The following is a 27,452-nucleotide window of genomic DNA, read 5'->3' as shown; positions in this document are numbered from 1 at the left end:
CTAACTCTTAATTTATTTTTCATCTGAAAGGACCGCCCAGACTGCTTCACAATCACTCTTTAGTCTTGTTATTAAATACTAATGAACTAAAATTGAAATTCAACAAACACTTATAAGTCCTTATAGCATTAACAGCACGTAATATGTGAGGGCTGGTCAAATTCACTCGTAAGTTACAGTATCCTATCTTTTGGCCGAGTGGTTGAAAGGTCACAAGCTCCACTAGACTAACATGATATAAATACGGAAAACTGTTAATCGTACGAATACCTAACTGTAGACTCTCCTATTTACAACATTCACCAATTTTTACACTATATCTAATACAGGAAACTAGTATTTGATCTCATACAATACCACAAATTATTATTATATACCAAAGCAGATTGCATGTTTTGACGAAAAGTAATCAAAATGACATTGAGTAGGTTTTTATTTTTAAAATTTCCTTTCATGAAGGACCAGGAGTTTAAAGTATAAACGATTAATAAAAAATTTGTTAATTCACATATGAAAGAGACAGTGATGCTAGTCATCAGTCATTGTACTGGACAAAATGGTAAAAGTGTTACACAGGAGGTAATAAATCAATTAGGTTTTCAGAAACAAATGCATTAATGTGACTTTCAATTCGACCACGTAGCACGCTTGGACCAAAACGATTTCCCATAGATTTAAGGCATTCCGATGCAGCATTAACAGCCAGAGGTAATTTGCTTTCTACGGAGATTGCCAATACTTCCAGAAACGTATCCATATATTTTTTAAATCGAGGTTTTTCGAGATGTTTACACAGCTGTGCAATTACATCACAAGCTGGAAAAAGAGAATCAATTGTTTAAAAGGAAGAAGAATGACAGCCTATTTACAGTTTAAAGACAAATAAAAATTGAACTAAACGATACTACACAAGTGTTTGTGCAAAAAAATTAGGTGAGGAAGCTTAAATAACGTGGTGCGTCTGTTCACGAATTAAACTTAATTATTTCGCTTGCTAAAGTTACAAAACTTAGAATATATTTACTTTATTATGCTAAATATAAAAATGGATAAAGCACTTGTACACTGCATTAAGAACAATCACAGTAGCAAAATAATCCATTTCCTAGGATTCTGTCCTAAGATATTTTTGTCTCAAATGGATACTTTTGGTTGATTGTCTTCTCTTTGCTGGATTGTTTAATTGTCTGAGACAAGGTTACTACGACAGACTGATTCAGCGCCAACAGAGTAGTTCACTTATAAAAGAAGCAAACTCCAATGTTATTTAAAGCAACATTTAAATTACAATCGAACTACCTACTTTAGAGGATACAACCAGAATTTTATCAATTTTCCAAGCTTTAATATCCATAAGAATTCGATGAATTCAAGGGTAGAAAAAAAATGATTCATTACATGCAATAAACTGCAGCTATAAACGATATTGTTGCATAAAAACACTAAACCCACCGTTGTTTAGTCGCATACTTTAAGCTGAGATTACAGTATATGATATTATAATTTTAAAGATTATGCTTACCAGTTTCCAAGAAATAAGGATAATGGGTATAATTTCGATATTCACAACCCTTCAATAGTTGCTCAATCAAATCATCAGTGGCTCGGTTTGGAAACATGTTTGATATTTGGCCAATCAAGCGAATTGCGCCATCGGCCTCTTCCCAAGGTTCACTGGCACGTTGATGAAGACCATCGTGACAACCACCACCTTTTCGACCTTAAATATTTGCAGCCGTATGTAAATATAGTGAGAGAATATTAACATGGTAAGATTGACTCTTAAAATTTATTTATTTAGAAATTTAAGTCAAACGACTTAATTGTGATGAGCATAAAAATACAATATAAAATAATATATCTAAACAATCAGGATTGAAATATCTATTTCCGTGTGATCCACAGTACCAAAATAATACCTACATACTAGATACAAGGAAACAAACAAATTTTAAGGTCAAAACTGTCAACAGCTATGGTAGAATTATTACTGGATCGTTAAATTACCAGAAATCAAGTACAATAGGTAACTAGTCATGCAAGCCTATAATTTATAACAAATGTGTATCATTTTAAGATGTCAAACTTCACGACAGCACAGAGAGAGATCAGTAGGACAGAAAGCGAATATATCAAATATTAATGCCAATAAAGAAATTATGATACAAAAATAGTTTAAAGACGATAAAATATACGATTTAGAGAAAGATGAATAATAAGTACATTTGTGCCGCTACAGTTGATTTCAAGCCATACATTTCGATAATCATACGGCCCGCAGCCCGACCGTTGCTGCTACCTTGACGTGGTGGTCGGGCTTGCCTATCGTGATGAATCAATCGAGCTATACTGGCTGGAACAATCGTTGCTCAAGGTCCTACCATGCCAGGCAGGTCGTTTGAAGAGCGGTGAGACTAAAAGCAGCAAACCCAAGGTCCGAAGGCGAAGTCGTACTGCTGACTGTACAGAGGTGTGACGGCAGTAAGGTGTTTCCTTCAGACAACCAGCGTGACAGCGATGCTGCCTTCCCACAAGGAGGGGTGGGGTTAGAAAAGGTCGACCCTAAAAATGCACACCTCGCCTTATCCCACGGATATCCGTCTCCGGTGGTAAGGTCCTTTGAAGAACGGAGCTAACACAAAAACTACCCACAAAAAGGTCGTGTGTGACCGACCTCAAGCAGTTGTCCCTTGGGCACTGCGGTTACGCTCTCAGGTCATTAAGACCACTTCTAACCCAATTTCCTTTTCAGGTATCTCTAGAAGAACCCTTCCACGGTGTGGGAAACCGGGAAGTGATAACTGCCCTCATACCTCTAACAGCACTTAAGACCACTGTATTCATAATCAATCTCCTTCTTCAATTCCCACTATTCCTTCTACCTTGACTTTCAACACTAAACTTCCTCTCTCGGTTTCCTCCTCAAGTGTCACCATGGCCAACGATTCTAGTGCGCGAAACACTGTCCCAGGTCTACTAAAACCTCGCTCCAAACTACACATTGGAGCCTTCAACGTACGTACTTTAAGTCAAATCGGTCAACAGGCCTCTTTAGCTAAAACCCTAGAATCTCGTACCATTGATGTATACTGTGTCTCCGAAACACGCATACAGGATCCTAGTGTGGTCATTCACTTGACCTCACCTCGCCAAAATGGAGAGCCAACGAAATACACCCTCTGTGTATCTGGCGACCCCATGACTAGTTCTCGTGGACTGGCAGGTGTAGGCATAGCACTAAAAACAAGGGCAGAACAGGCACTACTAGAATGGATCCTCGTTAACAGGCGCCTGTGTGCTGTCCGGCTAAGTGGCTCCGTAAGAACTCGGAAGGATAGGGACACACGTCATTTCTGCCTACGCTCCCACTGACTGCAGCCATGATGAAGTGAAAAACGACTTCTACACAAAGCTCTCTGAGCTTCTTCAGAAAGCTAAGCGCTCAGACATAGTAGTCGTAGCGGGTGACTTTAATGCCCAGGTAGGCAGCTTAAATCAAACAGAAAGACATTTAGGTGGGTATTTTAGTATTCCGGCTCAACGAACCGATAATGGTGATCGTCTGTTGCAACTATGCTCAGACAATCGTTTATTTTTGGCAAGCACTAATTTTAAGCATAAGGGGAGACATCGTCTAACATGGCGACCACCTGCACCAAACCAACGATGGACTCAAATAGACCATATTGTCATCAGTCATCGTTGGAGAGGCTCAATAGAAGATTGTCGCTCGTATTGGAATACTTGCTTAGACTCTGATCACGCTTTAATACGAGCGCGCATTTGTCTGCGCCTCAATGGACGCAGGAAAACTACACTAAGAAGACCCATTAGGATTGAACTGGAGGACGAGAAAGCCAAATGCGAATTCCAGAAACAACTGAGTTCACATCTAGGCAGTTCTGTGAACGAGACTGACCCAGATGCTGCTTGGAAAGATATACGAACAGCTGTGGAAACAGCAGTAACATCTATTAGTCATTTAAACCATAGGGCTCCAAAAAACCAGTGGATTTCTTCTAAGTCTATTGCACTGATGGATTCGCGTAAACTCATCCCATCAGGCTCTGAACACGACGAAGAGCGTAAACAAATTAGATCTAGGTTAACTAAAAGTCTAAGGAACGATCGTGAGCAGTGGTGGGCAACGAAAGCAAAAGAGATGGAAAAGGCAGCGGCTGTAGGCAACACCAGGTAACTATTCAGACTAATAAAAGAAACCGGAATTAAGAAGTCAAGTGTAAGTGAGACAATCTCGGAAAAAGACGGAACCCTCATCTGCTCTCAACCCAAACGTTTAGAACGATGGGCGGAACACTTTAAGGAGCAGTTTAGCTGGCCTTCAGCTACTGCACAACTACCCACTATTCCCAGAAAACCTGAATGGAACATTGAAGTAGGCCCCCGACCCTACTTGAAGTTCAAAAGGTTATAACTAATCTGAAACGAGGAAGAGCAGCTGGTCCCGATGGATTGGCTCCAGAGGTCTTTAAATATGATGGTCCAATTTTAGCGACTAGGCTGACTAAAATCTGGGTGACGGACATAATCCCATCTGACTGGTCACAATCACTGATTGTCCCAATATATAAGAAGGGGCCAAAATCATCCTGTGACAACCATAGAGGGATTAGTCTGACTAACATAGCATCTAAAATACTAGCCTCAATAATTATCGGGCGCCTAACTAAGACTCGTGAACTGCTAACACGAGAAAATCAGACTGGCTTCAGACCTGGTCGTGGCTGTATCGACCACATATTCACCATTCGTCAAGTTTTAGAGCACAGACACGCTTATCGGCGTCCGACAAGGATAGTTTTTCTTGACTTGAAAGCAGCATTTGACTCTGTAGACCGAGAGGTTCTGTGGCAGTGTCTGTCATTGAAAGGTGTACCTGAGAAGTACATAAACCTTGTGAAGGCTCTTTACTCGAACACTACCAGTCGAGTGAGAGCTTATGGTGAACTGTCATATGATTTTACAACCTCAAGTGGTGTCCGTCAAGGCTGTCCACTATCCCCATTTTTGTTTAACTTCATTATAGACCTGTTGCTGGAAATAACACCCTCGTCGACTGAATTTTCAGGAATTGATCTACCAGGGGGTCCACTAAGCGACTTAGAATACGCAGATGATATAGTCCTGTTTGGTGAAGACGCTGACAAAATGCAGAGTCTTCTGTTAGAACTGAGTAGTAATGCCAGGATGTTTGGGATGCGTTTCTCCCCATTCAAATGTAAATTGTTACTCCAGGACTGGCCTGCGTCAACACCTGAACTAAGGATAGGAGTGAAGTAGTCGAACGCGTCGACAACTTCACTTATCTTGGAAGTCTGATCAGCCCTAATGGGTGGGTGTCTGACGAAATCTCAGCACGGATTCAAAAAGCTCGTTTCGCTTTTGCCAACTTACGTCACCTATGGAGAAGACGAGATATCCAAATATCAATTAAGGGACGAGTATACTGCGCAGCAGTTCGCTCTGTTCTAATTTACGGCTGCGAAACATGGCAATTAAAAGTAGAATATACTCGTAAGTTACTAGTATTTGACCACAGATGTCTTAGAAATATTGCTCGCATCTGCTGGGATCACCGGGTAAGTAATAGTGAGGTTAGACACAGGGTATTAGGGAATGATGGTAAACCAGTTGATGAGGTCATGAATCTTCATCGACTGAGATGGTTGGGCCACGTGTTACGTATGCCTGAACACCGATTACCACGACGCTCTATGATGACTAGTATTGGGGATGGTTGGAAGAGAGTTAGGGGCGGCCAAACCAAAACATGGCATCAGTGCTTGAAGTCACTAACTTCTAGCCTGAGCCATGTTGGCAGATGCAGACTACCTGGTTGGGGTCCGCGTGACTATCGTAACCAATGGTTGGAGACTCTAGGTGACATGGCTCAGAATCGATCACAATGGCGTAGGTGTATACACTCTTTATCTTCCCTTAAACCTTGAGATTAAAATTGCTTCATATCTTTCTCTCTTTCTGTACTATATTCTTATATACAATCTTCTTTTTATATATTGCCACCATTAAATTAACTACTATGAATCCGGTGTTGATCTTGTTGTGCTAACGAGGTATGGCAACTTGGACCGATGCATATATGTGCCTGGTCCTACGTTGTAGCTGACTGACCGCAGCTAGAAAATCTACACCTATGAACACAGTTCTTGTTCAACAGTGAATGGTATCATAAAAATCTCAATATTACTATTAGTTACTATTATAGAAAAAATATTTTTCGTACTAATGTACTTTGGTTTTGTAAACGACGTTACGCGATACAGAAACTAAGTGCTAGAGCGAAAAAAAGTGTATAAGAATTTAATTTGTTATTCATTATCAGTAATCAAATTATACGTCTGGACTGCTGGGCTACATTCACCAAGACATCTAGGTAAAAAAGACGATGTGTGGGCGAGAATGATAATGATTGGTTGTCTGTTTAGTCAGACATGTAGATAGTCTGACAGGTGTCAGGTGAGTTACACATTCACCTATCCTTATTATTTATTATTATTGATTGATTGTCCATTTGTTGTTGTTGGATTGTGTCGGTTTTGGTGTGGAAATATATTTACGTTTTGTCAGGCTAATCACCTGTACTTGATCTGAGTTGTGTTAAAGTCCTGTAGAGTAGACACTAGGAGGGAATCTAGTGTAGATATTCGTTTAAGGTAAATTAACGTCCCATTCACATAAAAAGGAAAACGGACCATTATAACAACGACAAAATTCTTTTTTTGGATTTATTGCTTTTTGAGCACCAGTTTGCACAAATATAAATCTTTTTCATCATCTTTGATGAGACCACAGAAAGGAGGAAATATTTCTTAACCGAAATATAAAGTAACGAAGTTGTTATTCATTACTTTGAATACTCAGATAAACGAAAGTGTAAATCAACTTGAAAGGTTCTCGGATTCCTTACAGTAATGAAACAACAGAACAAACGTTTGAGCAACCATAAATTATAGGAACAGGAAAAATATACTAAATAGGTAAGTATAAAAATATTAAACTACTGCAGTTGTTTCTGTTGATTGAACAGATGAAATTTATGCTCGCTAAAATAAGTTAATAGAATGGTTATCTAGAGGTTAACGTGATCAATGACGTGTTCGAGTGACAGCTGCTCACGAGAACGAATTCTTGACTGAAGCCCCCAAATGATTTGAAATAAAAAAGATCATTAGCCAAGTGAATGGGTATTTATCCAACAAAATAAGATGCCTATACTCAAAATATGAACACAGAAAAACATAGTAAAATGTCATAGGTGACTGTGGAAAATTAGCCTACAGATCACTTATTCTCAAACGAATAAAGACCTGTGTGTTAAAACAAATTTTCGGGTATCGTATCCAAAACTGACATCAGTATAATTAGACTTACTAAGAAAGGGTTATCCTCAAAGAGTGATGAGTAGTTAACATACCTTTATGAAGCTTCGGGGCCAAGGATCCACAGGAGTACATAACTTGATCAGTGTGACGACTGTCATGAGCAGCATCTCCACTATGAACAGTAACATGAGAGGCTCCTGGGCCTTTCCCAGATACACGACTAGATTCCGCACCATGAGATTCTTTAGGCTGTTTGCTTAATCCATCAATTTTCTCTACGATATGATTGATATAGTGCTTGGGAAAATTGATTAAAACAATAACCGCATTTACATCCAGTTGTGTGACAATGAAATATACAGATTATTCTAATTGCCTGATCCATACTAATGTTAGTGAAATTATGGTGGACAACTCAAAGTGTGAAAACAAACAAAACTAACAACAATACATGAGGCAGATAAGCATGTTGCTAAACTCTTCAAAAACAGGAAATCAAATTCAGTTTTCACCACTACATAAAGGTATTTAGACAGCTTACACTGACACTATATTCTAATTTAAAACCCGAATATTTTGTTAAGTTCCTTGTGTGAATTTTAATCTCCATGTTAAGATGGACTGGGCAAACAGTAGATGGTTCCGTTTATTAAATTACTAGATATTCATCGGGATATAAACTGATTTACATTTGTTTACAACATTTGTGCTTAATTTCAACGCTACTTTAAACATCCGGAACGTCCTAAAGAAATAATAATATCTTACCTTATTTTTACCTAATGAAAATGTCCGTCAAATATAGCCCAAATCGACTGAACTAATAGCTGCAACGTTTAAAGAAGAAATATACATAGGTGATGATGTCTGTGACTGAAGGTCAAAGGGGAAGAGGAAGACCAAAGAACACATTACGCCGAGAAATGGAGACAGACATGAGAAGAATGAACAAAAAATGGATAGAACTAGAAAAGAAGGCCCAGGACAGAGTGGGTTGGAGAAAGCTGGTCGGCGGCCTATGCTCCATTGGGAGTAACAGGCGTAAGTAAGCAAGTAAGTAATGATGTCTGTGTTGGAATTAAAAGTATCTCCAAGTGAACTCCATAAATAAGTTAATGCCTTAGTAATAACTTGTTCGACAGCACAAGTTCCATCACTAGGACTTAGTTAAATAAATCTTGAAAAGATCAATAAACAGAGTGAACAACCTAAACTACGCATCATAACACAATCAGGTGGTTCAACATTCAACTTTTTAAATACATATTTATTCTGGAGATAAATGAGATATCCATTAGAGACAATCAAGATGAAAGATAAGAAAATAAGAAAAGCACTTCAAAAGAATATTTCTTTAAAATCATAAACTAGGAGTGGTGGAATTCAAACATATGAAGAATTTTACAAATATCATTGATGGGACTGGATGATAGTTGCGCTATATCACGAACTGAATGAAGTTGGAAATGTGAAATACTGTGTCGAGATTTAGTGCACGAAGAGATATCGTCAGAGGTATCTTCAGAGAAGTGACTTACACTGAGTCACGAAACGTCAGAAAATCTAATTTTTCTACTCATTGGGATATTACAAATATATTAATTGATTTATAACCTGTTACACCTGTTATATCCTAGCGAAGACATACGTACGGGTTATTTCCGGGACCTATTAATGGACGATTATTCTATATATATTCTTATTGTTTAACTATTGATTAATTAGATTGTGTATATTTATTTTCATCTTACTACAAGCTTCATTTTGACCTATGAATTATTACTATACGAATTACTGTCCCTAAATTATATTCAGTTTATTGATTATTGTATCTCACGCTCAAAGCCACATTTGGCTTGATCTTGTACAAATATTATTTTCTATTTTATGGTGTGATGCGATCTGTCTGTTTGGTATGTAAACCGAGTATGTTTGGAATAAATGATTCGCATAGCAGAAGCTGTAATTGGTGTTTTGGACTCAATTGGAAGGGCTAGGCGGACAAGGGACCAATAAGGACGCTAAACTGCTCACACCAGTTGAACGTCATTGACTTGGCAAAGTGTTAAGATTGGAAAAGTCGTATTTCGATTGGTGGATAAACCACGTGATAAAAGCCGGACATAAATTTATAAAAACACCAAATAAACAATTTGATAAAATTTGTGCAAACAAGTTGGCAAGAAGATATTAATACACCCCTACAAGTTGGGACAGTGCATAACGGTATTGTTGTGTGCTAGGTTCAAAGAGAACTGTTAGCTATATGCGTGCAAATCCCACCCGTTATTGTTCCCTACAAGTTGAAAATACTGAACGAAAATTACATGTACCATCGCAAAGCCTTTAGTTGAATTCGAGAAGTTGTATCTAGTTTCAGCTGGGAATGACGATATGACAGGAGATCAAAAAAGGCAAAATTAAGTCAATTGGTAGAATACTGTAAATACGTATCCACATAGTAATTTCATGATTATTTGGTGTTAAGTACTATTCAATTCAAATAATAGAAATTTGGTTGTTGACATGAATGTAAATAAGTCATAAGGAAAGTAATGTGATGGGATAACAGTTTAACTTATTTTGGTTAGTAAAATAAATTTTCATCACCAGTATTTGTGTTCTCACTACTTGCCGCCGGATTTGAAATTTCAATACCGAGCACAAGTCAGTTTAGCATTTTGCAGACATAACAGAGACAGGTATCACGGAAAATTCAAACACCAATATATGGACACAAAATATAGAAATAGAAAAACTTACTTGGAATAAATTTTGATCATCAACTGATTTCAAAATCGCAGCAATCGATTTAGCTGCACCATCACGGACTGATGGAATACTATCACTTAGGTTTCGTAAGAATTGTGAAGCCATTAAATCATCGTGGCCAGACGCGCGTGTCTCATTAGGAAAAGTGGAAATCAACGAACCGAGTGCTACACAGGCCGCATCTCTTACTGGCCAACTTTCATCTCCAAAGCATACAATCAAGGCATCGAGCAATTTGCCAACACACGGTAGTAGCAACTTTGAATCTAATTTAGTTACAATCTCAGCCATAGACGCACAAGCAGCCTCACGAACCTGAATATAAAGCAAAAATCTGTATCAGCAATCTTTAGTACAAACTGTGAAACTGCTTGATTGTGGATCTGCTTATGAAACAGAATATAAGACGTTTATTGACTAATATTTCAGTCAAGTATATAAAACCTTATTAAACACTATAAAAATAAATTCAAACAATGATTGAAATTTAAAAAAATCTATTTATATTAGTATACAGTTTTGTGAAGACAAGCATTGAAAATCTGAGAGCATCAGAAGGCCGTCTCATCCTGGGACTTAGAAATGCAATTTCACGTCCTCGTTATTGAGGATAGAACCGAAGTTCTTCGGTCTTACATTTAAATGCTAAATTTCTAGGCCACTGAGCTAGGATCTAACAGGGTTAACATCTAACTTCAATCAATTCACGGTATTGAGTGACCATCTGACATTGCCTAAGGTGGATAACAGTCTAACACCCGACACGGTTGAAATCCATTAGTCACCGCTTTTACTATAACTCCACCAATTGCATCCAGAAGCTAGTCACTGGTGAGCACATGAATATTACTGGTATGAAGTTTTGTAAAGCCTAGAATTTTCATCGATTTTAAATCACGAACAAATATTTTATTTATTTCAACACATCAATACTGCTACAAAGGGGCGCCAAATACGTATGCACCACACAAGTCAATTTTTCTGTGGGCTGTGATACTGGCCGGGTCTCCAGACCGAAGCAGGTAATTTTCTTAAGGGGCCACACACGGAGCCTTCCAACTAAAGGTCTGACTCATAAGGCAGTGGAGCAACGTCGGGCGATGCAGTCCCAGTGACCAACAATCGGTCCATATGCCACTTGTTCCCTCAGGTTACTCGAGCCCATGTGCAACACTGGTTTAGAATCAATGTTTTACAACTCACCATATCAATACCTCAGTCTCACTATTTCATCTAGGATTAAGAGATTTCCCAAGGTTCCTTTTATATAATTGTATTAACAACTGAGCACCATTAAGAGGCGTCAATTAATTAATGGCATTTAAAAATCGTCATGTTTAAGTACTTCAATACAATTAGTGTTTTATTCATGAAGATTTAATCAACCAATTAACCAGTGTTTAGAATTATGGCGTAATTTATTTTAGAACAGTGAAGAGATGTTAACAGGAATATATGTGTATATGTAAATTTAGCCGTTAGACATTTACCCATGAGTTTTAATATAAATACTACTATAAATGAAGATCGATTTCTTTTAGAAGGAAAACGTAAAACATGTAACCCCAATTTAGTTATATTTCTTAACTGAATGAGTTAATCAATTGATTGCGTAAATTACACACATTTAGTAAACTAACGCTAATTATTGTTAACTACTACCATTTTAATATGTTCGAATTCACCAATTAAAAAGATGTTTAAAATAATATATATAATATTGCACATTTGGATGTTGTTTTTACCAATTAGGAATCAGTTGTAAATCAGTGCTGGATTTGATGGTTGGTGCATAAATGAATATTATTCAACAGCCGTGCATTCTCTTTTGCGTTGAGTTGAATGTCTCACCTTACTTTACCCTACAGATCCCCATTTCCAGCGGAAAATCCTTCTGAAATAAGAAGCTAACATAACGAATACTTCCTACGAAAAGACTGTGTGCGACTGCTCACAAGCGGTCAACTTGTATGGACTGTGGTCGCGCTTCCAGGTCCCTAAGATCACTAATCCAGTTTTCTATTCAGGTCCACCAAGATATATCTTCCTCCGGTATGGGCTACAAGGAACTGAAAACTCTCCTCATACCTTTAATAGTGCACGACAACCTCGTTTATAACTAAACCACAATTTTATTTTCATTATGAACAGTCACCTGTCTTTGAATTCTTCATAATGGACCACTAATGTTAACAATTGGAGGTCAGTAAATTCTATCCTGTCTCCTGAAACTGCGCTTCAGACTATATGCTGGAGATTTTAACTTCCGAGTCCCATGTCTAATAGGAGGATAGGTGTCACTGGCTGAGACTGCAGAATCTTGTGCCATTGATCTATGTTGTATTTCCTAGACATGCATCCAAAACCACTGCATGGTCATTTACTTTACCTTATTTTTCGTGTATTTGGAGTCATGACGACTTCTCGTGGTCTTGTCGGTAGAAATACAGCACTAAAATCAGTCTTATTCCATTGAACAGGTAACAATTTCCTTCTCGGACATACCGATTGCAGCATGAATCAGGGTTTTACAAAGTCTTAACGCTCCCATTAAGAAAGATTTCAAGAAATTGAAAACGATGTTTTTGGGTTTCTAAAATGAATGAACAGAAAGCTGAATGATTGGTGACCTGCAATGACACAATGTGGACGCGACTGAATTACTGATGAGAGCCTTCAAATAAATTAATATCCAAAGACGAAACAAAAAGTTGAAACGGCTATTCCTAAAGTAAAATATCACGCTTATATACAAGATATTCGTTATGAAAATACGCGTAACTAGATGTCATAAGCAACCAATGGATATAAATTTTGTGGCTTAATCACCCCTAAGTGAATTTAGATATGAGAGTAAGCGCAGCTTTTTCCCAATATACGTTCTTTTATAAAGGTACAACATTGTGAAGTAATAGAGAGCATTTTTAGCTCATGTATATGTGATCTTGCATTTTCTGATGTAGATTCTATAAAAGAGAAGCTTTAGTCATTTTGAACGACACCATAAAAATACAATTTCGGTAAGTTCACTGTAACGTAAAATTAAAAAAGTAAGTTACAATGAAAGATTGACAACTTACCGCATGATTATCAGCATCACTTTGTTGAATGTAATAATCAACAGCTGGGACTAAATACTGACCAAGTAACTTTCGACCTTCCCCTTGAGTAACACGACACCAAGTATCTTGGCTATAAATCCTGACGCCTTCAGCAACGTAATATCTGTTTAAACACATAGCTGGTAGAAGAATAGGGTAAATATCATCTCTCGTAAATCCAGGGGGAGGATCAACCTCAAAAAGAGTTCGTACTGCTCTGGAAGCGGCCATACGGACCTAGAATTGCAGTTAATTTTACAAACAAGAAAAACGAAAGATAACCTATTTTGGTTGAGTAATAGTAGTAAAATTCTGTACACGGAATAACTAAAATCATAAAAAACAAATATTGAGTATGTAGGAATGCCGAATTCTGAAATGTTCATTCTAAATAAAGAGAACCATAACCTTATGTTTCCGAGGTGAATCTGAAAGTGTAAAGTTGTAGCGCAAACTCTCCCATCTTTTACTGTAAGAAAAGAAATAGCGTAATTAAAACAGTGATAACTGACAAATCGAAGCTCAATATTTTGACTAAACATTTCATTTTACGAATCACTGAGGGATTGCACAGTTAAGAAAAACAAATGTCTTGCACCAATTAAACGGAGGTACGACTTTATGGCGTAGTAGTTTAAAGTCAAGCACATTTGCATACAGTAGTAATTCAATTCAGTTGACAATCGTGTTTAAAAATTGGTTTTTAGGTAGCACTTTTCTTTAAAGACCAGAAACAATAGTAAACGAGTTAAACCAAAGACTGAACAGTATGGAACTGAGGCCAAGTAGCTGACATTCAAACTTCTGGGCAACGAGATGTATCCACAGAGACCGCATTAACTTTATTTATGGAGCCACGGGAAGAACTTTACTACCAACGGACAGATCAGTTGGCGAATGATTTTTAAGCTATTGTAGAAGGTGGTACAAAACTTAAGATTCTCAAAAGTCAAAATATGTATGACTGGCTTTGAACAGATATAGAGCCTAAAACCACACTTGAAACAATCAATTTTTCAAGGGATAAGCTCTCATAACTGAAGATTACAACCTTGGAAGTCAACGCATTGAAAATTGACAAATATACACATACTTGACTCCAATTATCTGATAAACCCTTGGCAAGTTGGGTTGCGACGTTGATATAAGTTGGTTCTTTTGCTTCTGGCTCCGTATAACATAAGTGACGAGAAATCATTGTTGACAAAACATCATAACCTGTTTCACGTACGAAACGATTAACGTGCTGAACAGCTTTAAAAGTAAGTTCCAAAATAGTAGTTCTATCCACTTTAATAAAATCTTTGGATGGAAGATTTGACACCATTTCCTGTAAGCACTTCATCCACGTTTCCAAGTTTTTCCAACCTGCTGTATCATGAAAAATAGACAGAGAACTGCTGCTCAAATTAGTACTATGTTCCTATAAAAAAATCAGCTATTACAGAAGCAGTTAGAATTAACTAACCTTAGCTATGTTGAGTTCTTGAAGAGATAACTCAGCTTCAGATACAGGTGCTTCAGTATTTCTTTCTAAATTAGTGATGACACCTTGAATTACAGTGGGTAAGTACCGGATAAATAAAGATAAACCAGCATGTCGACAGAGGGAACCCATAAGTTGACCTGCAGCTATCCGAACTCGAAATTCAGGGTTATCGTGACACTGAACTGCTTGATCTTCTAATTTACTGACAATACCAACATCTACCAGAGATTCATAATCAACATTGCGAAGTAGAATGATAGCTGCAGTGATACCACCAAAGACCTGACAAGAATTAATAACAATAACTGCTTACGTCTTCCCAATTAGACAGTCCTTCCAACTTCTCTTCTATCCAACTTGACACCAACTTAACTTCGTCAGATGTTAGTGATATCTTATTCAGCTGATCTTCGCCTCTCTCACGATCAAGCTTTTTGGGTGCACACAGAAGTTCCAAAGTTGATAAGAGATTAGTAGCCTCCATGGGCTGAATGACGATCGAACTGGAATGAAACACTTTATAAATTGTAAGCTATTACGAATTTCGTAACGTATTTCGTTACCTCCAGTGGTATATTTAAAGACGGCTTTTAGGAAATGTTAGACAAGCGACACACCACAATAATGAAACTAAGTAGTGTTAAAATACATTGTATGTGTTCAGTGTCCATTTTCATGCTTTTCTATAATGAGTACCTTAGAGTGAGGTGTTTGTAAGGATATTAATTAAAAGGACTAAGAATAGTTTCAAAAGCACACAATTGTGACGAAAAAAGTTTAGGATTCAAACATCTCTGTTTCATGGTAGGTTCCCTCAGTCAATCTTGTAATGTGCCGAAGCTACTAAAAACAGGTGATAAAACCTTCCAATCTTGAGACCCTAAATATGTACTTCGGTAGTGCAAACATTACAAATACAGTTGAAACAGATATAGTGTTTAAACATTAAGCACAATAATGATGGTGACCTACGGAACACATGAATAGACATGGGGAACGTAAAGCTTACATAGTAAAATAAGGCCTTGCATGAATGCATAAAATTAGTAAGAATTTTCGAAGTTTGGTGATCAACAAGCATGTCTTCTTGAGATTTAGATGAATGACGTATTGGTGAACTGAGAAGTATGGATCAAAAACCTATAATGGTCTTAAACAGAAAAAACATGGGCGAATAAACGAAATAGATGATAAGTGGTCTTTTGACCGACCTACATTGCGATAAAACTCAAAAAACGAGTAAATGGTCGGTAACAAAGGAACTGACGCCATTACACCAAGAAAATAAAAAGATAGACGAACACACACAGTCCGCCGTAAAACCGCTTTTGCACAAAAAAACATGAAATGTCATTAAGATACATTGATAACCTAACTAATAACCAGTTCATATCAACTGGTGGCATAACTCATCACGTTACCACTTGAATTATTTGTCATATACAATTACTAACAAAGGAGATTCAAGACGATATAAAGAGAACCGGATGTTATCAGAGTTCGGTCGCAATATATGAATGCAAACGATGACCAAATTACCGCTAGAGCTGATTGCGCACGCAAAGAATAAACCATTGTAAGTCAAAATATAAACCAGGCTGTAAAGCATTTATCTTTTTGCCTCTAGTAAGAAGCTTCTGCTTCAGTTTGGGCACCTGGGCAGTATCACAGCCCTCACACAAATCAAATGAGATTTGTGCGGCGCATATGTATTCGGTGCCCCTTGTACCAATATTTACGTGTTCAAATAAATAAACGAAATAAAATAAGAAGCTACTTTATACATTAGGGGGACATGTGGAACAGCGTTAGGAAGGCAGGGAAAAAACAGAAAGAAAACGTGGACCAACGACCCAGTTAGCATACACAATAAGCCTAGGTTTATTAGGTAAAGCAATTGATAACGAGCTGAAAGAACACAAGTCCCCGAATAATCAGTCTCGAAATCACAACGAGCATGCTCACTTAATGCCGCGCTGGAACTGAATCGCCGCCGAAACACTACCGGTATTGTAACATACAACGTTTACTATTCATGTTAAAATTATTTGTCCTTTTTTGACCTTTTCATAAACAAACAATTTCCCTCAATTAATTGACAGATCATCAAAAGTCTATAAGCACAAGTGCTATATAACTGAAAATACTGATTATGTAAGAAGTGGCGACATTTTCCCTTGCTGAACTGAATTTGTGATTTCGATAGTTTATTATACATCAATAACAAATTTCCCACTTGAATAAAATTAATTTCAGTTAAATTACCACCGAGAGTATCATTTTTCGAAGGTAATTTTGCATATGTACTTTTGTTGAGTATATCAGGTTCTTTTCTGTTTATTATACTCTTGAGTTTGACACTTCATGGGTAAACACTTCTCTAGTCCTCAGTTTTTTCTTCACTTTTTTCTGTATGTGAGTCACATGAAAACCTCTGGTTGATGACTGGACAGAGCAAAGGAAGCAATTGCCAACGGTCATGCCGACAATGACCTTGTGGGGAGTAGTGTAACGTCATGTACTATATTACACCTATATAGTTTATCCTAGTTTCTGGACAAGCCAATTCACCTATAATGTTATGAGTCATATTTTGATCTTGTTAATTATTCGCTTATTGACCTTGACTATATTTTTTATATGAGCGCATGTGTATGCACATTTCGTATCTTATTCATCGCATGTCTGTCATTCATTTTTGTCTGACTATAAATGTTGATTAATGCTTGCTCATAGCGAGTTGGCTTCCCAGCCATCTCCACTGCATGTCATTTCCGCCTCGTTCACTTCCTTCGCTTATTCGCCTGTTCACTCGCTCGTTGTTATTCGCTCAGGTGTTGCTAACTTTCTGACCTGAGTTATTCGACAATAAACTGTAGTTGCTGCTATCCTTTGTCTTCTGATTTTACGCGCCGTTAAGATTAGAATTATATCGGTTATCGAGACTATCGATTAACGAAGCACTCCACTACAAACTCTGTAAAGTGGCATGCAACACGATAAGTGCAAAGGACAGTACCACTGAGTTTATACGAATCCAATACCTGTGATTTCCAAACGACCTAATGTAAATGTATACGCGTAATTTCACTAGGAATGATGCCCGGATGTGTAGTGTTAAATAAATACCCAAAATCATTAGCTCTGAAAGTCTTCGACACTTGATACAGACCTCATTAGTTTTACTGAACTCACCAAACCGACGGCTCTCGGTCAAGCATATGCACCAGATCAAGAATGGATGCACCGTTTTACACATCCTTTTCAACTACTGATCATCTTAGACCAAGCATTTTTCCACATAGCTTTCCAAATACACCTTCGAACACATTTACTCCTGACTTCTGACTTGACTCGGTCGGCATACATCGATTACTGGTTATTATTTGTTAATGCATTATCAAACTCCGAATGTTTTTGCGTCTTTAGATTCAAGGAGCTTGTTTTTCGTAGCCATTGCAATCGTGAGCACTGTTAAAAGACATATAAGCAAGCGCAACCGAGATAGATACAATGATGCTCTCTCTGTCGATACACAAATCGGTGTTTAGTCATCACAAATCAGCCCAGAGTCGACTCTCTGGCTTGTGCCAAAGGAAGAAGTACTGGCTTCAAAGAGGTCTTTTATCAATAAAAACTCAAGAATGAAGGCTTTTACGAACTCCCACCCTCTTAATTGCAGCAGTAGGGAGATGCTAAAAGATGTGATCGTAAGGTTAAGTGTAGTTCCAGAAGGAAAAACAACAACCTGACCACCTTAATCATCAATGATCGCCCACGATCTCAGCGTTTGTAACGCAACTGTGGGTGACTCTCCCGTGAAAATTGATGGGTGGAAATCAAGAGTAAGCAACGACAAAATGCTGTTGACTAAAAGCCAGTCTTCCTAACAGTAGTTAAGAAACTAGAGGCTGAACATACTTAAGAGTGAATTATCTTTTATGAGAGAAGAGCGAATGCTCTGAGTATGTCACTTGATTAGAAAAAGTTCTAGTTTGCAGGCTTATGCCTCAATGAATACTTGAGATCACATTATCGAAGTTTTATGAACTAGGTAGTCAAATGAACCTTAACTCAGGTGAAACCAAGCTGCAAAAATTAGGACGTAGTCCCACGGAGTGGGAGTTTACCAAAGAAACATTTCCGTTGGAATTTGTCCATCGCGGATCCTATAGAAAAGTGATAAGCTGAAATAGAGCCCAAAACTAAGATTCAATTCTGAAGAGAAGGATATTAGAATTGTAAATTTTGGGGTAGTGAGCCCATGGTAGAGAATGAAGCCGTGGGCACATTAAGTACAGCATGAAGTCATTTAAATGTCGAAATAATCACACTGTTTTCGGTACCAGAAAAATTTTACAATAGAGTGTTGCTAAACTGGATGACAGATTCAGTTGACGCCCAAATTCGGGATAAACAGTAGAGATTCCATAAGGATCGATCGTGCACAGACCAAATCGCGCGCTACGGATCATCGTCGAACAATTAATTGCTGCTACCCTGACGTGGGGGTTGAAAATTGTAGTCATTGGCAGGCGCATAGCATTGGATGACGTTAATTGTAATGCCCTCTCTCTTTGTTTTGAAGGAGACTTTGATGATCCTGGATCCATGAGATTCCCATCCTATAAGTCCATTTTGTGCTTGTTTGGACAGTATCAATGCAACTCCCTGTTTATGTGGAGCATTTTCTTCTTCATGGCCGGAGTATAACAGCTTCCCTGAGGCTAGTCTTTGTTGTCTAACCTGAATCCATTGTGTTTCTCTGATCCCAAGCACCTCCAGGTTGTATCTCTTCGTTTCTTCAGGAGTTTGGATGACTCTTCTGATCTTCCAAATTGTATGAACATTCCATGTACCCAGATAAGTAATTGCTCTGGTTGTCGGAAGGGGCATCGTCCTCGTTGCTTCCGAAGGAACTCGGCTTTCACCATGAGGCGTCATAACTCTTCTAGAGGAAGACCTTCTGACTCCCAGGGCAGAAATTAAATGGTTTGAATAATTATTTCTGGTTAGCGTTTTTTAGCGAGTTAGTTTTCTACGGGATGTGATTGCCAACCCAGAGGGTGGCTACAGGCGGAGTTTCGGCGATACACACGGCGTCGTTTATTCTTGACCTGTGTTGACAAACATGCTTATCATGCTATTTACGCATTTTCTTTATTTCTCTCCCCTTTTTTTCTCTTTTTCTTCTTCAATATTAACTCGATATTCCTCTCAATTAAAATGTATCTAATCTATTTCCGCTATTTTACTTTTTTCTTTTTATTCAAATGTGGTAAACATTATTGAACTTTGTGTACTATTGCGTTTCTGAGGAAATCCGAAATTGCTTCTTCACATCATTTATATACCCATAATAGGTTAGTGAATAAAAATAATGCAATTCTAAAATACTAGCCTCAATAATTATCAGGCGCCTAATTAAGACTCGTGTCTGTCATTGAAAGGTGTTCCTCAGAAGTACATAAACCATGTGAATCTTCTTTACTCGAATATTACCAGTTGAGTCAGAACTTATGGAGAACTGTCATCTGATTTTTATAACCTCAAGTGATATCCGACAAGGCTGTCCACTATCCCCATTTTTGTTCAACTTTATCATAGACCTACTGCTGGAAATAACACTCTCGTCGACTGAATTATCGAGAATTGATCTCCTACCAGGAAGTTCATTTATCGACTTAGAATACGCAGATGACATAGTCGTGATTGGTGAAGACCCTAATAAAATGCAGTCTTTTGGTAGCACTGAGTAACAATGCCACTAAATGTAAAATGTTACTCCAGGACTGGCCTGCGTCAACACCTGAACTAAGGATAGGAGTGAAGTAGTCGAACGCATCGACAACTTCACTTATCTTGGAAGTCTGATCAGCCCTAATGGGTGGGTGTCTGACGAAATCTCAGCACGGATTCAAAAAGCTCGTTTCGCTTTTGCCAACTTACGTCACCTATGGAGAAGACGAGATATCCAAATATCAATTAAGGGACGAGTATACTGCGCAGCAGTTCGCTCTGTTCTAATTTACGGCTGCGAAACATGGCAATTAAAAGTAGAATATACTCGTAAGTTACTAGTATTTGACCACAGATGTCTTAGAAATATTGCTCGCATCTGCTGGGATCACCGGGTAAGTAATAGTGAGGTTAGACACAGGGTATTAGGGAATGATGGTAAACCAGTTGATGAGGTCATGAATCTTCATCGACTGAGATGGTTGGGCCACGTGTTACGTATGCCTGAACACCGATTACCACGACGCTCTATGATGACTAGTATTGGGGATGGTTGGAAGAGAGTTAGGGGCGGCCAAACCAAAACATGGCATCAGTGCTTGAAGTCACTAACTTCTAGTCTGAGCCATGTTGGCAGATGCAGACTACTTTGTCGGGGTCCGCGTGACTATCGTAACCAATGGTTGGAGACTCTAGGTGACATGGCTCAGAATCGATCACAATGATGAAGGTGTATACACTCTGCCTTCTCTTTGACCGTGAGATTGAAACTCTTCCTATATTTTATCTGTTAACAAGAGACAGTTTGGTTTAAAGTATGGTTTGTGCATGATTGTGTAGGTGCACGCTGACCGGCTATTTACTACCCAATCAGCGCTAGTCGATGATTGAGGAAGACTTTAGAACCCTCTCATGTAAAAACTATAAATGTGCTTCTAACTTCCACCTACCCTTGTTATTTGGAATATAATTTCCTTCCTGTTCAATCATGTTCTGATTTGGAGACTTGTAGAGTGAATTGGTGTCCAGGAATATTAAGTAATAAGAATAGCTGGGTCGTAATAATAGAGATTATAACACCATCATCATATGCAATCTTCTTTTAACATATAAGTACTACTGAAGTAAATATTTATGCGGATGTAGTGTTCAACTTATTATGCTAATGACCTGTGACAACTTGAACCAGCGCATATACGTGCCTGATCCTACGTTGTAGCCGATTGACTGGAGATTGAATGGAACTCGTCACTACACATCAACTCCTTTGACTATGAGAAAGCATTTGACAGTGTGGATATGAGATTATGGAAAATACTTTGACACTATGGAGAGGGTAGCTGAGAAAATCGCCAACATCATAGGAAGTTCATACGACGAACCACACTGCAAAGTCGTGCATGGAGGACAGCTGACAGATGCATCCAAAGTAAGGACAGAAGTCAGACAAGACTGCCTACTCTCCCCCCTTCTCTTCTTATGGTGGTTGACTGGATTATAAAGACCTACACATCTGACGGCATGCACGGAATACAATCGACAGTTTGCATGCAACTAGACGATTTGGACTTCGCAGATCATTTAGCTCCCCTATCTCATACACACCAACAAATGCAGATGAAGACAACCACTGTAGCAGCAGCCTCTGCATAAGTAGGCCTCAACATGCACAAAGGAAAAAGCAACATCCTCAAATACAACAAGGAGAGCACTAACCCAACCACACTTGATGGAGAAAATCTGAGAGAAGTGAAAACTTTCATGTATCTGGGTAGCATCATCGATGAACAAGGAGTACCCAATGCAGATGTAAAGTCAAGGATTGGCAAAGTAACAACAGCATTCCTACACTTCAAGAACATATAAAACTCAAAACAACTGTCAACCAACATCAAGGTCACAATCTTCAATACCAACGTCAAGACAGTTCTACTGTACGGAACTGAGACTTGGAGAACTACTACAACCATCATCAAAAAGGTATAAGTATTTATAAACAATTGTCTACGCAAGATACTCAGTGTCTGTTGACCGGATACCATCAGCAACAGCCTATTGTGGGAGAGAACAAATTAGCTTCCAGTTGAAGAGGAAACTAGGAAAAGACGCTGGAGATGGATAGGATATATGTTGCGGAAATCATCAAACTGCATCACGAGTCAAGTGTTAAATTGGAATCCTGAAGGTAAGCGGGAAAGAAGTAGATTAGAGGATACACTGCGTCGGGAATTGGAAGCAGACCTGTAAAGGATGACTAGCAACTGGAAAGGATTACCCAGGACAGAGTTGGATGGAGAATGCTGGTGAGCAGCCTATGCTCTAGCACGAGGGGTAACAGGTGTAAGTAATTACTTCTTGCAATTACAAAAGACTTCCTCAAAACTATCCCCTCACCCATCATGTCCGAAAAGGACGCATTATACACGGTATCAGAGAGAAGTACAAGCTTACGGGAATTAATTGAAGTGAACAAATTTACACAGAGCTGTCTGGATTGTCGAGGATAAAAATGATATTTCGAAAACAAATCTGGTACAAATATTTAGTTGGAATTAAGAATGAAAGATATTTTTAAAAATCAGTTCAATCAAGATTCATACACCATAGGAAAATAACAAAAGAATGTATATACAGAAAAAAACGTGTGAGAAAATGATAACTAATCCTCCTGTAATACAAAGATTTTGAGATGAAGCAATAATTACTTACAAATCTATATACATCTGTTCTGATTTTGACACAAAAAATGTCTGAACAAGTAGGTCTCTTAATTAAGTGTTCCACGGCAAGATGATGATCCACATTGACATGGTATCTTATCTTCTTCATAAGGAAATTTGTAGTCATATGTAATTTCTTCCATAACGTTAATGTCCCTTTTGGAATATATAACAATTTTTTTCTTACTTTCAACCATTATTATCTTGGCATAGCAATTAGGCTAAGAAATAAGAAGTATAATATGAGAAAAATATTTAATATCTATACAAATTAAAAAGATACTTTAATTAATCCATTCCTAAAGTAGTAAGAATGTTCCCAATAGCGTGTGATATCCATCTGTGTGTAAATCTTCCGTTAGCGAAGGTGGTTTATTAGATAATAATCTATCAACAAAACGATGGAAATATCGATGTCGTCTACATCGGGTTTATGTTGATCAATATTTTAATATTGAATCCATAAACATATATACTGCACTTAACCTTTAAAAGTCGAAATTCTACAAAAGACGTACTAATAACTTGGAAGAGAGACTGATTTTCGACATGGTAGATTTTAGTTAGAGTTCAACCAGGTAGTTCCGGCAAGATGAGCTACGCGTGAATTTGAAATGATGTTCTAAAGGTTTTACCCCTAATAATAGACTATTGAGAAAGGTATTCAAAGTAATGATATATTATTTTGCCAAGTACGAGTTTATGTACTCGGCTTTGAGTCGCAAGTTCTGTGTGAAACTGTGGTACAACTTAGATGATCAAACTAAGAGTGGGATAGAGTTCAGACTTGAAACTTACTGGCAAAAAGTTAGTAGAAGCAAGAAATCAACGTCACAAGTCGTAAACAGGTGAGTACATGTATGAAAAATAAATCAAATGGCAAGCAACCTTTGTTGTTTAAATATTTTCAATTCATCTGCCTCTATGAAATCAGGTACATGGTCCGTACATAGAAATAGAATACCTAAAACTTTTCAAACGAATCAACGAAGCTGGATATATATCAATAAGTAACTTATTAAGTATATATTTTTCAGGAAGTCTGATATACAAAACAAAAGCGCAAACAGAATAATCATACAAATTACTTTCTGGAAGGTATATTCATAGATGTTAAAAATGAAAATTTTTTATGTTAGATTTCATACAAATGGTTCTTTTTACTAATTTGAATAAAGCCAAAACAACATTTCAGGTAGAATAATATTAATGCATTATATTTCGTGGTTTCTCATAAGCTTCTCACAATCATATATAACATTAAAGTGTAACATCGAGGTATGATATATAATGTGGAGCAAATGAAATTGATGACACAGAATTAAAGTAACAAAGGTTATCAAGAATAACTATATATATATATATATATATATATATATATATATCTGTGTGAGGTTATTTAAAGATGGAATTCACAAAAACATGGAGGCGGTGCGGGGCGTGAGTTACTAATCAAATGAAGTCCGGAAATAGATAAGATAGACTTTGTGATAATCATAAAAATTGCGAAGAGTTTACATAAAATTGAAATCACTTGAGAATAAACATAAAAGACAATTAGTTATGAGATGGTAAGATTGATTACGTAATAATTTATCAAGGTTTGAAGAGTTCACATAAGTTTAGAAAACTGAATGAAAAAAACAAACCGATGAATGAAATGATTATTTTGGTGGACATAAGATAGGGACTAGTTTAACGAAGACGACATAAAAAAACACCAATAAAATAATACTCGCAGGTGAAACTAGTCGAAGCTGTGAATATATCAAGACAGTGATAAGTTGATTACTGCCTCTTTCTGGACACTTAAATCACATTTAAGGTACTTTATTGTTGTTAATTCGGTAAGCGGGAGACGCTGCGCTTTTCTGTCGGCTGCTAATTTTTAATGATTGAGGAATTTCAATGGAATATCGAGTAAGTGCACTTATTTAGAGCAGTTGTGCCTCTCACTCTCAAATTCTTTGGAACATGCTCGGAAATACGAACATTTATTCTTCTCACTGTTCTTACAATGTATGTGCTTTGTCACGTATATGTTAATTGGTAAATCAAGTTGTAAATTCTTCAAAACCCCTATAATTATCATGTGATCTATCTTATGTTTCCAGACTTCATTATATATATATAGTTATTATTCATAGCCTTCGTTACTTTAATTCTTTCCGTTATCAATGTCAATCGCTTCACATTATATATCATACCTCGATGTTAATGTTATATATGATTGTGAGGAGCTGATGAGAAACCACGAAATATAATAAACTGATATTATTCTGCCTGAAATGTTGTTTTGGCTGTATGTTAGGGTTTGTGTTTTACTGTGGATGAGAAACAAAAACAAAATTATCTTTATTTTGTAAAAATCATTTAACAAAACACAAAACGCTGGTTTTGTTTCATAAAAAAAAAGAAACACAATCGATATCAGTAACCATCAGGGTGCGAATTCCGTCCCCCTCCCGAACGGCTGAATATGAAGTTAATTCGGATATTTTTAAACTAAGATTTATCGATTTCAGTTATTTAAAATAAGATGACTACATCTGCACTGTAAATGACCCAATACTTAGCATTCTTGATAACACTAATCTATGAGATAACAGAGAATATAGTTAAATGACCTTATTAATGCTGAGTAAGTGATATCCATAAATGATAACATTCACCTTAAAAGTACTATAAAAAAAGTTAAATGTAAGCATTAATTTTAGCTTCAAATGTACAAGGATAAAACAAGAAAATACTCAATACAGCACATGTAAATAAAATTCAGAATGATAATAAAAAGTATTCTGACGCGGATAAAGATAGAATCTCAGAGACATAAGAACAAGAAAGATTGATTCAGTGAAGAGTTTTTTTCCGACTAATTCATTCACAAAGATGTACAATCGCAAGCATATTTTTTTTTCTCTAGTGATAATTAACTATACATTTGTTAATAACATTTTGTTACCATACTTCGTAAATGAATGTTATTAACAAATATATAGTTAATTATCACTAGAGAAAAAAAATATGCTTGCGATTGTACATCTTTGTGAATGAATTAGTCGGAAAAAAACTCTTTACTGAATCAATTATTTAGAACATTTTAACCTGAATTTCAAAACACATATTTATAAGACTGAACCATAAAATGAACTCAAATTTGAAAATAAGCGCTTCTACATAGTGAATAAACTATATAATAAAATGTAAAACATGTCATCGTGTAAATACGCAACAGAAAATGTCTTATTTTATTAACCAAATAAAGCTTCCCAACGTTCGGATGGACATATATAGTGATCACAGTAAAAAAAATTCAGCATCACTTGTTCGGGATTTCAAAAACAAAATATTGGAACAGTCAAAAGAAAATATCACTCATATATCGCACAATTTCTTGAGTAGTATATGAATAAGCAGAACAACAAAACCTAATCACTATCCAAACATATACATCAGTAAAAAATGTACTGAGTATTTGATACAAAATGTTTATTGATGATCACTACACTGAGATACTACGTTTATGTATACGTACTATATGATTTATCGAAAGACGAATGTGAGAACTTTAGTCAATATCGATTACCATGTTAACGATTAACATGATGGAAAATACAGTTACATTAAACGTAAACAAACAGTATTGAACATCTCTACATAAATCAGTTATGACATTTCTTAAGTAAATAGTTGATAAAATAATCTGACATTCATATCAAGCATACCTGACAACTGTGGTTGATAAACCGAGCATTGTTGCCACACATTGTGGCATCAATTACAAATTCATCATCAATCCGGAAAAGATAAGAGCTACCGATTCCTTTGGCTTCATATTGATGTTCACGTAGTTCAGCGACACCCTTACGAACCACATGGCCAACATATTCAATCACCATTTCTTCGGCAGCTATTGGTTCCAAAGCTATAAGGCCCCATGCATGGATAGGCGATTTGGCGAATATGAGTTGCTTTTTACGAAACTAAAATACGAAGCGGAACGGAATGAAAAATAAATCTTCAATAACAGATTCCGACGATAAATGGGTATTGTAAAAGTAATTAGTGCACAAGAGTGAAAGGAGACATATAAGAAAGACTCATGAAATACTTGCCCATTTTACTAGATTTAAATTTAAAAGTGTTTTTGACAGGCAGAAAATAAGTGGTCAATAAACAGAAGAAAAACTAAGAGATCATCGAACAAAAACTAATCTTAATGAACACCAGTAGATTGACAAGTGTTTAGTATAAAGAACCAAATGAT

General features: G+C 37.0%; 2 protein-coding genes across 4 annotated transcripts in view; both read right to left on the bottom strand.

The window, feature by feature from the left end:
• Positions 1 to 415: 415 nt before the first annotated feature.
• Positions 416 to 15,226, bottom strand: Smp_033760.1 (hypothetical protein; the record flags this gene model as incomplete). Of its 2 annotated transcripts, XM_018791623.1 has the most annotated exons (8): positions 15,040 to 15,226; positions 14,706 to 15,008; positions 14,331 to 14,660; positions 13,217 to 13,474; positions 10,128 to 10,451; positions 7,457 to 7,661; positions 1,523 to 1,720; positions 569 to 816 (listed from the first exon to the last, which is right to left on the bottom strand). In XM_018791623.1, exons 1-8 carry the CDS (start codon positions 15,208 to 15,210, stop codon positions 569 to 571), a joined length of 2,037 nt encoding a protein of 678 aa, XP_018645229.1. In that variant the 5' UTR covers positions 15,211 to 15,226. The 2 variants fall into 2 exon arrangements, with proteins under 2 accessions (XP_018645230.1, XP_018645229.1); XM_018791624.1 differs by having other exon boundaries at positions 416 to 816; positions 14,706 to 15,226.
• Positions 15,227 to 23,232: 8,006 nt separating this feature from the next.
• Positions 23,233 to 27,452, bottom strand: part of Smp_140390.1 (mixed-lineage leukemia protein, mll, putative) — a gene marked incomplete at its 3' end in the record, with an annotated part of 27,217 nt that continues 22,997 nt past the window's right edge. For both annotated transcript variants that reach the window (XM_018791620.1, XM_018791619.1), the window contains 2 exons: positions 25,948 to 26,118; positions 23,233 to 23,406 (listed from right to left, as the gene is read on the bottom strand). In XM_018791620.1, the coding sequence (XP_018645227.1) occupies positions 23,233 to 23,406; positions 25,948 to 26,118 (345 nt within the window). The remainder of the gene's footprint in view (positions 23,407 to 25,947; positions 26,119 to 27,452) is intronic.

Source organism: Schistosoma mansoni (genome assembly GCF_000237925.1).
Source record: "Schistosoma mansoni, WGS project CABG00000000 data, chromosome 2 unplaced supercontig 0108, strain Puerto Rico, whole genome shotgun sequence".
NCBI lineage: Eukaryota > Metazoa > Platyhelminthes > Trematoda > Strigeidida > Schistosomatidae > Schistosoma > Schistosoma mansoni.
This window is presented reverse-complemented; position numbering and strand designations above follow the sequence as displayed.